This window comes from Mastigoproctus giganteus, chromosome 7, assembly GCF_048544385.1.
Source record: "Mastigoproctus giganteus isolate SK-2022 chromosome 7, ASM4854438v1, whole genome shotgun sequence".
Taxonomy (NCBI): domain Eukaryota; kingdom Metazoa; phylum Arthropoda; class Arachnida; order Uropygi; family Thelyphonidae; genus Mastigoproctus; species Mastigoproctus giganteus.
The window spans coordinates 71,999,570-72,013,735 of record NC_143581.1 but is presented as its reverse complement, the minus strand read 5'-3'; the positions used below and the strand labels follow the sequence as shown (position 1 = coordinate 72,013,735).

Below are 14,166 nucleotides of genomic sequence, written 5' to 3'. Positions count from 1 at the left end.
CCATTAAAAATTCTGGCTATGTTTGATTTTTCAACAGAAAAACACTATTCCAAACAGTGATAGTCTATTAAAATTCACCTCAGGATCTCACACCTGGTGAGTATGGGCTTGGCACACCCAGGGTCCCGAGCTGGATATCATCATTCTTCTTCTCTTTCTTGGTGATTCCTTTCTATTTCTGACTCTCTCTCTCTCTCTCTCTCTCTCTCTCTCACACACACACACACACACAGGGGTAACTCAGGATTTTTTTTTTTTTTTTTTTTGTGGCTGGTGCAGCAAAAGCCTTAGGCTTCCTTGCACCATATGGCTAATAATAATAATAATTTTTATTAGTATTAGTATTAGTATTGGCAGCATGCTGCAAGAAAGCCTATGGCTTATGCTGCATCAGCCAAAAAAAAAAAAAAAAAAAAAAAAAAAAAAAGAATAAAACAATGATAAAAAAAATAATAATAAATAAATAAATAATAACAATTAATAAAAGAAAAGGTACTATCCAGATGACCTTTGAATTTCCCCAAACTGTCAGCCTCTACCACCCATGTAGGCAACTTATTCCTGTAATTTATAACTCGCTGGCTAAAATAAAACTTCCTGCAGTCCAATCTAAACATTTCCTCCCGTAACTTGAATTTATGCCCCCTGGTTCTAGCATAATTTATAATCTTGAAAATTTTGTCCTCATTCATTTTACTGATGCCTCTCAGAGCCTTAAACACCTCAATAAAATCTCCTCTAAGGTGTCTAGTTTACAAACTCTGCAACCCACATATTCGAAGTCTTTCTTCATAAGGACGCCCTTTTGCTGATCTCACCAGGTGAGTCTTTGCACCCTTTCAAGAAGTTCGATGTCTTTCTTTAGGTGCGGTCTCCATACTTCAACACAGTATTCCAAGTGTGGTCTAACAAAAGCCTTATATAATGGGATTATCATGTCCCTATCTCTACTTGCAAAAGTTCAATAGATCATCGATAGGACACCATGGGCCTTCCTTGCAACTTGTTTACAATGCTCAGAGAATTTCATGTCTGAACGTATTGTAACACCCAAGTCCCTTTCCTCCAGTACTGTGTTTAGTTGAATTCCACCAAGTGAATAAGTTATTTTGGGATTACTTTCCCAGGTGTAATACCTTACACTTTGTTGGATAAAAGCATAGCTGCCATTTTTCTGACCATTCCTGAAGTCTATCTAGGTCTCTCTGAAGAAGCTCAGCTTGACAGTGATCATTAACTACTCTACCAATTTTAACATCATCTGCAAATTTAGACATCACACCCTCTATCCCTTCATCGATGTCGTTTATGAAAATTAAAAACAACAGTGGTCCTAATACTGATCCTTGGGGAACACCAGTTCTTACATCAACTCAATCTGAGGAATAGTCATTTATCACAACCCTCTGCCTCCTGCCCTGAAGCCATCCTGCTATCCATCTAAGTTTCCCAGTGATTCCAACCTGTTCCAGCTTATAAAGCAACCGATCATGTGGGACTGAGTCAAAAGCTTTGCTGAAATCTAAATAAACAATGTCGAAATTATTCCCTAAATCCAGCTCGTGAGTGGCCCTTTCAAAATAGTGAACCAGATTTGTTAAACATGATTTCCCCTTTACAAAACCATACTGAGTATCCTTGAGAATTTCAATTCGATCCAAATGATCCTGAATTCCACCCTTGATCATTGCCTCCATGATTTTCCCTACCACTGAAGTCAGACTGACAGGTCGATAATTTTCCACTTCACTCTTAGAGCCACCCTTATGTATGGGAGATACATTGGCACTTTTCCAATCCAAGGGAATCTCCCCAGAGCCTAGTGATACTTGCATAATTAGCCTCAATGATTCAATGCACTCACTTGCCGTCTCCCCCCCCCCCCCTTAAGATTATAGGGTATATTCCATCAACTCCAGGAGCCTTACTGGCCTGTAGCTTCGAAAGTTTTTTCATTAAATAATCTTGCAAAATTTCAATATCATTAATTACATATTTTTCAGCTTTGCTCCTACAATTTCCCATTGCCACAAAAGGTTTTTCATTTGTATATATCGATGCAAAATAACTGTTGAGTTCATCTGCAACGGCAGCTGGTGTATTTAATATTATCCCCTTTCCCTTATGTAAAGGTCCAATCTGGTTTGTCCTGCTCTTCTTGGCATTTATATATGTGAAGAATTCCTTATCCCCCCCCTTTCCCCCTTTGCTCTGTTTGCTAGTGGTTTCTCATAAACTGCCTTTGCCTGTCGAACCTTTTCTGTGGCTCTATTACAGATCACCTTGTAGCTGTTATAGGCTTCAGTACTTTTTGTTACTCTGTAACTTTTCCATGCCACCTTTTTCTGCTCAAGTAATGTGGCAACTTCACTATTCATCCAACTTGGAACCCTCCTCATGGAGTATTTTTTAATGGTATATATGCATTCAAGGCATCTGTGATTAATGTTTTAAAAGCATACCACAGTTCAAATGTATTCATTCTCTGCACGATATCTACCCAGTTAATAGAGGCCATGTAGTACCTTAAGGCATCATAATTTCCTTTTCTGAAATTAAAACCAATTCCTTTGCCTTTTACTGCTGCTACCTCTCTCATCATCATCCACTGTAGAACTCCGTGATCACTTCCTGCTACTGGTTCCTCTACTGTCAGCCCTATTATGTCATCTGATTCATGGGTGATGATGAGGTCTAAGATATTCTTTTCTCTAGTACTTTCCCTGACATGCTGATACAAATAGCAGTCATCTAGTTGATTTAAAAATTTTGTTCCCCATGTCGGGTTTCCTTCCCATTTACTCCAATCAATTAGAGGCAAATTGAAATCACCCATAATAAGACATTGACGCTTACTTGCCCATTCCATTTGCATGTAGAGGCTTTTGTCATAATCTTCACAATCACCTGGTCTGTAGATTACTCCTACTCGCATTATACCTTTGTTTCCAACTATCTCACACCATACAGATTCTATACTAGCATGTGAAACGTCTGAATCCAGGAAAGTTATCGTCCCACTCAGGCTGCTTCTGATAAGAAGCATTACCCCACCACCCCTTCTATCTACCCTATCCTTCCTAAATACATTATACAAGCCGTACTGAAACTCATCATCCCCAATTTCCGTGTGGCACCATGTCTCCGTAAGCCCTATTATGTCCACATTACTTGTTTTAACCAGCAGTTCGAATTCGCTCATTTTATCGACGACACTTCTAACAATACTATATAAACAATTAAGACTTACTGTTCTTGTATATTTAACAACCCTAACACAACCCTTGAAGTTTTTTAGGCTCTTTTCCCTGGCATTAGCTACCCGCTCACTTGAAACATTTCTGCCCCCAGAACATCTAGATAATATGTCAAGTTGGGTAATGAGGTATGTGCAAGAGTTACTTTGACCAATATTATCAGATAAACGCATGTCATTTTAAACAAATAGCATATTAAATATATGCTATTTGTTTAAAATTGTCATATTTTTCCATGAAAACATAAACAGAGGTAATGTTAATTTTGAAATGTTAAATTTTAAAATCAAGAAAACTGTTCCAGCAAGTTTTATCATAAGTCTTAGTTTACAATTAAAAAAAAAAAAAAAATCGATCGCATGGGTACCCTATATGCATGAAAGATGTTTTATGTATGAACATCTTTGATGAAACCTACTAAATTTCAAACAGCTAGAACCAAAATCACAAACAATGTAATTTAGGCTCACGCTTGCACTTACTCTACTGAATCAATGTTAGTGATAAATAAGATACACACACCCACTGCTTACTGTACCAAATCAATGTTTGGAAGAGGTTAGGCCAATAGTCTAATTACCCATTTGATTGTAGCCATTTGTTGGATAGTATGATTGCAACAATACAAGTATTTGTATTGTTACAATCATACTATCATGTTGGATCATGTTACTCTGTCATGTTTTGTCGCAAATTACACATGTGGCGCTAACGAGATCTGCAAGAAATGACAGTATCCATGCATAATATACTATTGAAACTATGCCTTGTCTCAATGTGTACAAGTGCGAGATGGTAATGCTGCACATTCCATTTTGCAATGAGGAAACAGAAATACTGTCAGAGATCAAATATGTCAAGATCTATGACGACAATGAAGAGCTCATACTATATTGTAAATTCTATGAATTGGACTTGGATATTTATAAAACGTAAGATGATGTGTCAAGACAATGATGACAGCGACCCTGACAAAGGATGCAGTAATGACCTGCTTAGCCTTGTAATGAGACTGCAAGAAGAAGACCCCTTTCGAAACTTTTATAATCATCCAAACAGCATGATGAATGAGGATTTAAAGCTCACCACGCTCAACCAACTCAGCTCAACTGCAAAGAAACATGAAAACTTGATGACCAATGAGGACTTCTGCAACTTAATGAGAATGGCCAATGAAAAGCAAAAGGTTCTACTCATACATGTAATTTGGAGTCTGTTATCTCTCAATTGTGACTGATTCAAATATTGACTGGCCCAGCTGGTTGCAGAAAAACATTTATGATTCGCCCCTTGATGGAAATATACAACTGCTCCAGCAATACAGATGGGTACTGTAATGCTTGCATTATATGTGCTTCCACTGGTAAGGCTGAAGCACATGTAATGTAATGATCTTGGATGTTACAGCTCAGAGCTGGTTTATGGCAGCTCTGAGCACATCCAAGATCACTGCCCTCAAGATATCCATTTCTCTGATTACCAAAAGGTTTCTGCCACAGGTGGCAATGGTTAGCCCAATGCCATCTAAGTAGTATGCCCCAAATCATAAACGTTTTTCTGCAACCAGCTGGTTTATGCCAGCTCTGAGCACATCCAAGATCACCTCCCATGATCCTTTATGCAATATCCTCTCCCAACTCCATTCTTTTTGCATTTTCCATGTTTTTACAGCAACCAGCTGGTTCATGCCAGCTCTATGCCCACTCTGAACACACATGGAAATGATGTAAAATATCATTTCCGTGTTGCAAAATCATAACAAATTGATTTTTCTACTGTCCGAAATTTATTAGATGATCTGCAAGATCACCTCCCACAATCCCTTGTGCGATCACATCCAAGGTCACCTCCCATGATCCTTTGTGTGATCTCATCTCCCAACTCCATTTTTCTTTGTTATGAAATGGAAACGACATCAAATGACATCATTTCTGCATCGCAAAATCATGACAAATTGATTTTACTACCTTCCGAAATCTAGTAAGTCCACGAAAGATGTTTACACATCAAAAAGCTTTCCAAACTATGTTTGTTTATTAATCAAAGTAATGGATAACCTTTAACAAAACAATAGCTGAAAGGAAGTGATTATGCAACAGGTGTTTTCCCATTATATACATGAGGTCAGCGTTTTTACTGTTTTGGCATGAAATTTTTACGGCCAGATGCCCTTCCTGACGCCAACCCTCACCCTTTATTCAGGCTGGGGATATGCAGTGGTCATTCCCTGACCTTCTGCATCCTCCGTATTTGGTGGTTACGGGCTCTAACCCCGGTCTAATCAAAAAGCATGTGCTATGCACTGCTGCTCCTGCCCACCTGGCTACGGAGGCACCTGTTGCATAATCACACTAATTGTGCAAATTCAGTTATATATCGATACATAATAACAGCATCGTATATAGATCATTATACATAATATATATATAATATATATATGAACATTCAAAAGAGATGTGAACAGAGTAATGTGATGTTTACCAATCACTTGCTATACATTCTTCTTTTTTAGCTGCCTTTGCCATTATGTGCCACTAGTCGGTGAAATAAAATTTGCTGCCCTAAATGCTGAATACTGATAAACATTAACCAATTAATGTCAAAAAAAGTTTTGGCACCCTCCTGAACTGCCACCCATTGACAACACTTACCTCACCTACACTTGAGGTGACCCTGAAAATAATACAGATACAGTATATGTACCCAAAATGTTCAGTGCCATTTTTGTACTATCATATGATGCACAATACACCACTTACCATATGGTTTAATTTCCATTTCATTTTTCCAAATATTTGTTTTATAAGATGAGACTGCTACGACAGCCTGTTTCTGGATTAACTGGTCCCTCATCAGATAGATCTAAGAAGTTGTTTAATGTGAGTTGCCATGCGATATATGAAATCAGAGCTTATAGCTTTAGCTAGTTATAACTTTCAACAAAGTTTGACTGTAGAAAGCTATCTGTTGAAAGTAGTGCTGGACTAGGGCAACTTATTACAAAGGCAAGTTTGTTCTACCACGAGAATTAAAACCATTGAATTATCCCTACAATTTAAATTCTATTTGCAAAAACAGATGAAAGGACAAATTAGCCATTATAAATGTTTACAGATGTAAATAAGTTCAGTTATTTGTGCTTAATATTCACTGAAAAATGTGCTCCTCTAAAACTGCTCAACTGCTACATATACCTCTCTAAAATCTGGAAAATTTAAAAATTAGGCCACTCTCAATCCTTTGAGGGTTTCAGATTTTTAAGAGTTTACTGTATCTGGACAATAAAGTTGTGGGATATTTTAACAACCAAAATGTTTTTCCTTAACATTACAACATAGAAAGGGTGCAAGAATATTTGCTGATGCTATCGAGGCAGTGTTAGGTGGGTCGGAAAACTGCTAGCTTGGGGGGAGACAAAGACCAATAGATTGACAGTAGCCACTGGCAGAGGTGAAAGAGATTCTTGCACTGCTTCTATTAGAATGAGCAGAAGCCTGAAAAACAAGATGATTTAAATAGAAAGGGTGCAAGAATATTTGCTGATGCTATCGAGGCAGTGTTAGGTGGGTCGGAAAACTGCTAGCTTGGGGGGAGACAAAGACCAATAGATTGACAGTAGCCACTGGCAGAGGTGAAAGAGATTCTTGCACTGCTTCTATTAGAATGAGCAGAAGCCTGAAAAACAAGATGCATGGTATTTCAAAGACTGCTGGGAGCCATTGCGGTACAAGTAAACACATGGGTTGTGTTAGGGTAGCTAAGAATAGAAACAGGTGCAGGTATACTTGCGTGTACACCAATGCTAGGAGTTTAGTAAATAAATTTGATGAATTTGAAGTATTGCTCAAAACATCGAAGGCAGATATTATTGGGATATCAGAGACTTGGTGTCGCAATTTGGGGAGTACAACGTCTACAGAAAGGATAGACAGGATAGGAAGGGAGAAGGGGTTATGCTATTAGTTAAGAAACACATAAAAACCAAGGAAGTGAAGCCAGTCGACATCGCTGGACAGTGCAGTGTGGAGTCAGTTTGGTGTGACATAAACATTGGGAGATCAAAATTGAGAGTAGGAGTGTGCTATAGGCCTAATGACTCTGATGAGTATAATAAGGAACTGTACAGGGAAATAGAGTGGGCCAGTAAATCAGAGTGTCTTATAATGGGAGATTTTAATTTCCCAGATATTGACTGGAATTTGGGGGCTGGTTACTCACACACTAGCAGGACTTTTCTGGATTTATTGGATGATTGTTTTCTACATCAGCATGTTCGGGAGGCAACTAGAGGGAGTAATACTCTTGATTTGATTATCAGCAGTGATTCTTCATGCATTAAGAATCTGCAGATAAATGAACCACTAGGTGGCAGTGATCACAGTGTGCTGAAGTGGGATTTACTCAAAGAGGTAACTACCATTAGGGGTAAAGGGAAGGGTTATTGCTTCCGTAAAGGCGACTACGATGGACTGAGACAGTATTTAAATTCTATACAGTGGGACCAACTGATGATGTTACCAACAGCAAATTCAAAATGGGAAGCATTCAAAGAACTTATCTTGGAAGCTACTAGGCTTTACATACCAACTAAGAAATATTGTTCAAGGTTTAGGCCAAAATGGATGTCAGATGAACTAATGAGGCATATGGCAGAGAAGAAAAATGCATGGGATACATACAAATTAACACATGACACAGAAGCCTATGATAGATACAAGTTGATATGCAACCAAGTTACAAAGGAGGTTAGGCAGGCGAAGGCAGATTATGAGAAATCCTTGGCAAGGGATGCAAAGAAAAACAGCAAAGAGTTCTTTACTTATGTAAACTCTAGAAGGAAGGGGATGAATCAGATTGGTCCACTTGATATTGATGGGTCAAGTGTTGATGATTCTGCTCAGGTAGCTAACAAACTAAATGAATATTTTGCATCGACATTCACACATGAGGAGTTATTCAGAGAGGGGAATGCCAGAGGTGTATTCAACTCTAGCAGTAAGCTACAGAATCTTGAAATAACTGGGAGTAAAGTGGAGGAGAAACTGTTGAAGATAAACACAAGAAAGGCACCCGGGGTGGATGGGATCTATCCAGTTATATTAAAGGAGGCAGCAAAGGAAGTAAGCAAACCCTTAGCCATAATTATGAGAGCTTCCTTGGACTCAGGGGAGGTACCCATAGACTGGAAATGTGCAAATGTGACCCCAATTCACAAAGGAGGATCAAAGGCTGACACAAGTAATTATAGACCTGTGAGCTTAACTTTTGTTCCAGGAAAATTAATGGAGGCACTGGTTAAAGAAGCACTGCAGGATCATTTAGACAAGACTTCAGTTATAGCTCAGACACAGCATGGTTTTGTTAACGGGAGGTCTTGCCTGACCAACTTGATTGGATACTATGATGCAGTCACAAAAGAACTGGATGCAGGGGAATAACTTTGATATTATATACTTGGATCTTAGAAAGGCTTTTGATACTGTTGCACATGGAAGACTGCTACACAAATTGGAGCAGTGTGACATTGGAGGCAAATTGCTGCTATGGATAAAGGGGTGGTTGAGGGGGAGAAGACAGAGAGTGGTAATCAATGGACACTGCTCATCGTGGACTGATGTTATTAGTGGAGTCCCTCAGGGCTCAGTGTTGGGTCCATTATTGTTTTCTGTATTTATAAATGATATTGATGATGGTATATCGGGCTTAATGTCCAAGTTTGCAGACGATACAAAGGTAGGCAGGGTTGTCAAGGACACTACTGACACTATGCTGCTGCAACAGGATCTGGAAAGGTTGAGCAGATGGGCTGAGAGGTGGCAAATGAAGTTTAACATTGACAAATGTAAAGTACTACACATGGGAAACAGCAACCCCAGAGCAACGTATCAACTCTGTGGTACTACACATACAGTGGTAGAGAATGAAAGGGACTTGGGGGTGGTTGTGCAGGCAGATATGAAGTTCTCTGAGCAGTGCAGACGGGCTGCAAGAGTAGCTCATGGAGTATTGTCAATGATATACAGGAATTTTTCCAGCAGGGATAAGGAGGTGATTATTCCATTGTATAAGGCGATGGTCAGGCCACACCTAGAGTACTGTATACAGGTCTGGAGGCCTCATTTCAAGAAGGATGTAGAGCTGCTGGAACGAGTACAGAGAAGGGCAACAAGATTAGTGAATGGAACAAAGGGGTGCTCTTACGAAGAAAGGCTTAAGTTTTGCAAATTACAGTGTCTGGAGACTAGGCACCAGCGAGGTGATCTGATAGAGGTGTATAAAGCCTTGAATGGTTTAAGCATGCTCAATGCTGATGGGATTCTTCCTCTAGCTCAGAAAAATCACCTGAGAGGGCATAAATTCAAATTGAGGAAAGACAGATGTAGGATAGACGTGCGGAAATTTGCCTTTAGCCAGCGGGTGGTTGGTTGGTGGAACAGACTTCCATCCCTTGTGGTGGAGGTTGATAGCCTAAATAAGTTTAAGGCTCAGCTGGACAGGTATTTTGAACGAACAGAGGAGTGAAGTGGAAGTGGGTTTTTTTTTTTTTTTTTTTTGGCTGATGCTGCATAAGCTTGCTTTCTTGCATCAAATGCCTCTACTAATGCTAATGCTAACAACTGGAGTGTTGTTTTGGTTGTTTCCAGCTCACTTCAAACACTGAAATATGCACTACACAGAAAATGTTTGTAAATCGTGACAATTACTTTTGACATGTTTTGGAATTGTAATGTTTAATGAAATAAATCAAAGTGTTACCTGAAAAATGATACAGATTCAGGACCATACATAGCTGGTGTCAACAATAACATGGATTCAGGAGTTGATTCGGGTTTAATAATAGCAAATCCCATAGCTACAGCAATGAAGATAGAAGGAAGAACTATGCTGCATATAATAGATTTCCAGTCATGCAATGTGTGATAAAATCTCTTCAGCAGCAGTGCATGCAGTTGTTGCAATTTAAGGCAGGGCCCTTTTACTGGATTTCGTGTACCTAAATTCAGATTATGAGTATCCCAAGGATCAGAACTGATATTTAAATCTAATGTAGAAGAATGGTATATGAAACCTGAAATAAATAAAATAAATATATTATTAATATATTGAAAAATAATTTAATACTATTAAGCAATAACAAATTATGCATTGGAACTTAGTTTGGAATAAAATATTCCAAAGCTTCTCATTATTTAAATTTGGTATAAATACATTTATAATGATACCAAATTTGAACTGTTTAAACATATTCTAAAAATTCAGTGCAGTAGTATGCATTTAATTTTTTTATAAGAATGGAAAAAAATCTATCCAATGAGGCAAATAATAAAAGCAGATGAATCAAAAATGATTATTCATAAAAAATATCTACGATAAGAAATATAATTGTGCTATGTGTGTGTGTGTGGCACATGTGTGCGGCGTGCATGTGTGTATGTGTGTGTGTTGGGGAAGTAAGATACATAGGAGATTACTTGGGACCTGTTAAAATGTTTGTGAAGTCATGAATATAATCCAGGACAAATAATAAGTAAAACCATGCGGAGAGGAGTGATATGGGATAATCAGTATGTGAAATTGTTAGAGGTAGTAGCAATCATTTCTTTCAAATATAGTGGAGTCTTCACAAATCAACTTCATTTGCATCTTATGGTATTGCTAGATTCCCTTACATAGTTGTGAGCAAGGAATGTTCTCACCTACATAACAGATCTGGTTTATTACCACTTAGTATATAATGTACCAATTAGTACATAAGCAATCAAATCAAATGAATGGATTTGACCTAATTGCCTTTTGCAGTTGGTCTGATTCATTGCCAAGCAAATTCATCTTCTTGCTCTATGAACTTCATTTTCTTGTATCTCCACTTTTCTTTCTCTCGGAACAACAAATGATACAACCCTTTTGTATCATTTGTGTAGTATAATTCTCTATTTTTACAACCCCATTGTAACCCTACAGAGATTTATCAGCCACCTTCATTTAGATGATTTTGCTCCATCCTCTTCTTTCATGAGAAAAGTTTCTGATAAACTCATATAATTTTCAGCCGTTGTCATTGAAATGCGTTAAGGGCTTTAGCCTCAGGCTGCGAGAGATTTAGACAACGTACAAGTTAGTGCAAATGCATCATATTAGTATGCAGCTAAAGTCTAAATTAGCGCAAATATGCAAAGGTGACATTGTTTAAGTTATATCTCATATTGTGAATACCTTCACAACGAGTTACCATGATATTGCACTACTTCGAATAAGTAACACTTCACCAAAGGAGAGGACTGTTGTTACTTATTCTCAGCGGATACCACCACCCAGATAGCACCGTTGTGAAGGTATTCACAATATGAGATATAACTTAAACGATGCCACCTTTGCATATAATACACCATCAGGCATCTCTCATATTGTGGAGTTATACTTCATAACTGTTTTGTCATCACTGCATCACTAGGGTACCTACCCACCCACCGAAGAGGGGTCAAATAGCCCTGAAACGGTGCCGTCTGGGTGGTGGTGGTGGTATCCACTGAGAATAAGTAACAACAGTTTTCTCCTTTGGTGAAGTAGTGCAATATCATGGCAACTCATTGTGAAGATATTCAAAATATGAGATATAACTTAAACGATGTCACCTTTGCATATTTGTGCTAATTTAGAGTTTAGCTGCCTACTAATATGATGCATTTGCACTAACTTGTACACTGTTGTCATTGTTAACATTATTATGTAGAACATGTTGTATTGTGCTATTTGTGCCATATTGTACATACTTGATAGTATGTACTGAGGCATTGTTAGCTGGGTTAGAAAACTAATTTTTGGGGTTGTGGAATACAGACTAATGGATTAATTGCAGCCACAAGCAGAGATGAAATTAATTCTTGCAGTGTTTCTATTGGGACATGTGAGAGAGATTATAAGACCTGATGGGGTCCTCATGCGACAAGCAAATATATGATTGTGTTAGGGTTAACAAGAGCAAAAAGAGGAACATATTTACTTTTTTGTACACTAATGATAGGTGTAGTAAATAAATTGGCTAAGGTAAAGAAAGCCAACATGAGAACGATGAGAAACGTCGGATAACTTATGCGGAAAATTAGTTTCCCGACACTGGACTCTAGTGCTGCTCGCTCGGTAAACAGACGGTAGGTGTTATCAGTCGGGATGTGAAATCGAGAAGGATATATTGATTGACAGGTAGGCGTGGCAAATGATGAAATGATTGGCGGTGGGCGCGACAACAGACAAGCTACTGTGTAGTCATTGGTTGGCATTATAATGTGTATTTATGAGTAAAGAACAGTGCATAATAATTTTGTAATGAACAGTAAACAGGTAATAGTAGCAGCGAATCTTTTAAATATGGAAGAAATTTGTAAGGAAAATAAAACGTTGGTTGATTTTTTGATGAGAACTAAATTAATAAAAGTTTTGTTCTGTTCATTTTTATGTTGTTCATTATGTTTTTTTCTCATTATTAAAAGAAAATTTTTGGAGTTCATGAGTGTTTTTACTATACTGTTGATTTAGGTTTGGTTATGAAAAAAGGAAAAGGTTTCTTTATTTTTAATTAAATTTCGTAACCTGACCTTAAATACTAGGTTAGGAAATAATAGAAACGGTTTCCTTATATTTAGTGACCTAACCTTAAACGTTAGGTTAGGAAATAATATAAGGAAAGAAAGATTCTACATATATATATATATATATATATATATATATATATATATATATATATATATAGAATCTTTCTTTCTATATATAATAAAATAAAAGTACAGTAATAAAAAAATAATATCTTGTTAATAAACAATTTATGCGCTAGTCCACATGATTCTAAAGTAAAAAGGTTAGGTTACCCCTCCATTTCGGGAGGGTTCAAGCTCCCATGGGATTCAAGTGGAGGTAACCTGACCTTTTTTCACCATTATGGAAAGTGTTCATTAGAGCAAGTTACCATTAGTGCTTCTGAGTGCTACTAAAATTATAATAACCTAATGTTATCATGTGTTGTGTTCGTGCACCAAGCAGCACATCATTTGCCACAGCTACCTGTCAATCAATATATCATTCTCAACTTTGCTCCAGACCTATAACACCTACCATCTGTTTACCGAGCGAGCAGCGTTAGAGTGCCATATCGGGAAACTAATTTTCTGCATAAGTTATCCGACGTTTTTCGTCGTTCTCGTGTTGGCTTTCTTTACCTTCGCCAATCAATTTTACAAATATGAGGCATTAGATAAGTTATGAAATGTGGACATTACAGGATATCAGGAACATGGTTTCACTCAGATACAGAGGATTAAGAATTTGAATATAATGAGTACATCAACCCTAAAAAAAAAGGACTTAAAGGCAGTACTAACAACGATTGTTAGTTTAATGTTGCTTCACTTTGGTATGACAAGCAGGATAAAAACAAAAAAGACAGTAGGAGAAAAATAAGCCACATGACTGTGATGAGTATAATGAAAACTATATAGACAAATAATGGGAGATTTTTAATTTCCAGATATTGACTGGAATTTGTGGGTTGGTCATTCATACAATAGAAGAACATTCCTGGATATACCTGATGAGTTTTCTATACCAGCGCATTACAGATAAAGATGACAAGAGAAAGCAGTACTCTTGATCTAATTATCAACAGTGAATCTTCATGCTTTAAGGATCTTCAGGTATAAGAACCACTACAATGATCATTAAAATTTATTGATGTTAGATTTATTTAAAGATATTACTTTTGTCAAGGGTGACGGGAAGGGATTTTGCTTTAAAAAAAAAAAAAAGTGTGAAAGGAAGGGATTTGGCTTTCAAAAAAAATAAGTGACTACAATGGTATTAGATAGTTAAGTCACTTTTTTTAAAGCAAAATCTTCTACAGGAGGCAGTTCAGATAGAC

The 14,166-nt window shown here is 37.5% G+C and overlaps 1 protein-coding gene across 5 annotated transcripts in view; it reads right to left on the bottom strand.

The window, feature by feature from the left end:
• The window catches only part of LOC150082988 (uncharacterized), a 1,785,507-nt gene that overhangs the window by 334,427 nt on the left and 1,436,914 nt on the right, over positions 1–14,166 (bottom strand). For all 5 annotated transcript variants that reach the window (XM_090377722.1, XM_090377724.1, XM_090377725.1 and 2 more), the window contains one exon: positions 10,014–10,326. In XM_090377722.1, coding sequence (XP_090233848.1) covers positions 10,014–10,326 — 313 coding nt within the window. The remainder of the gene's footprint in view (positions 1–10,013; positions 10,327–14,166) is intronic.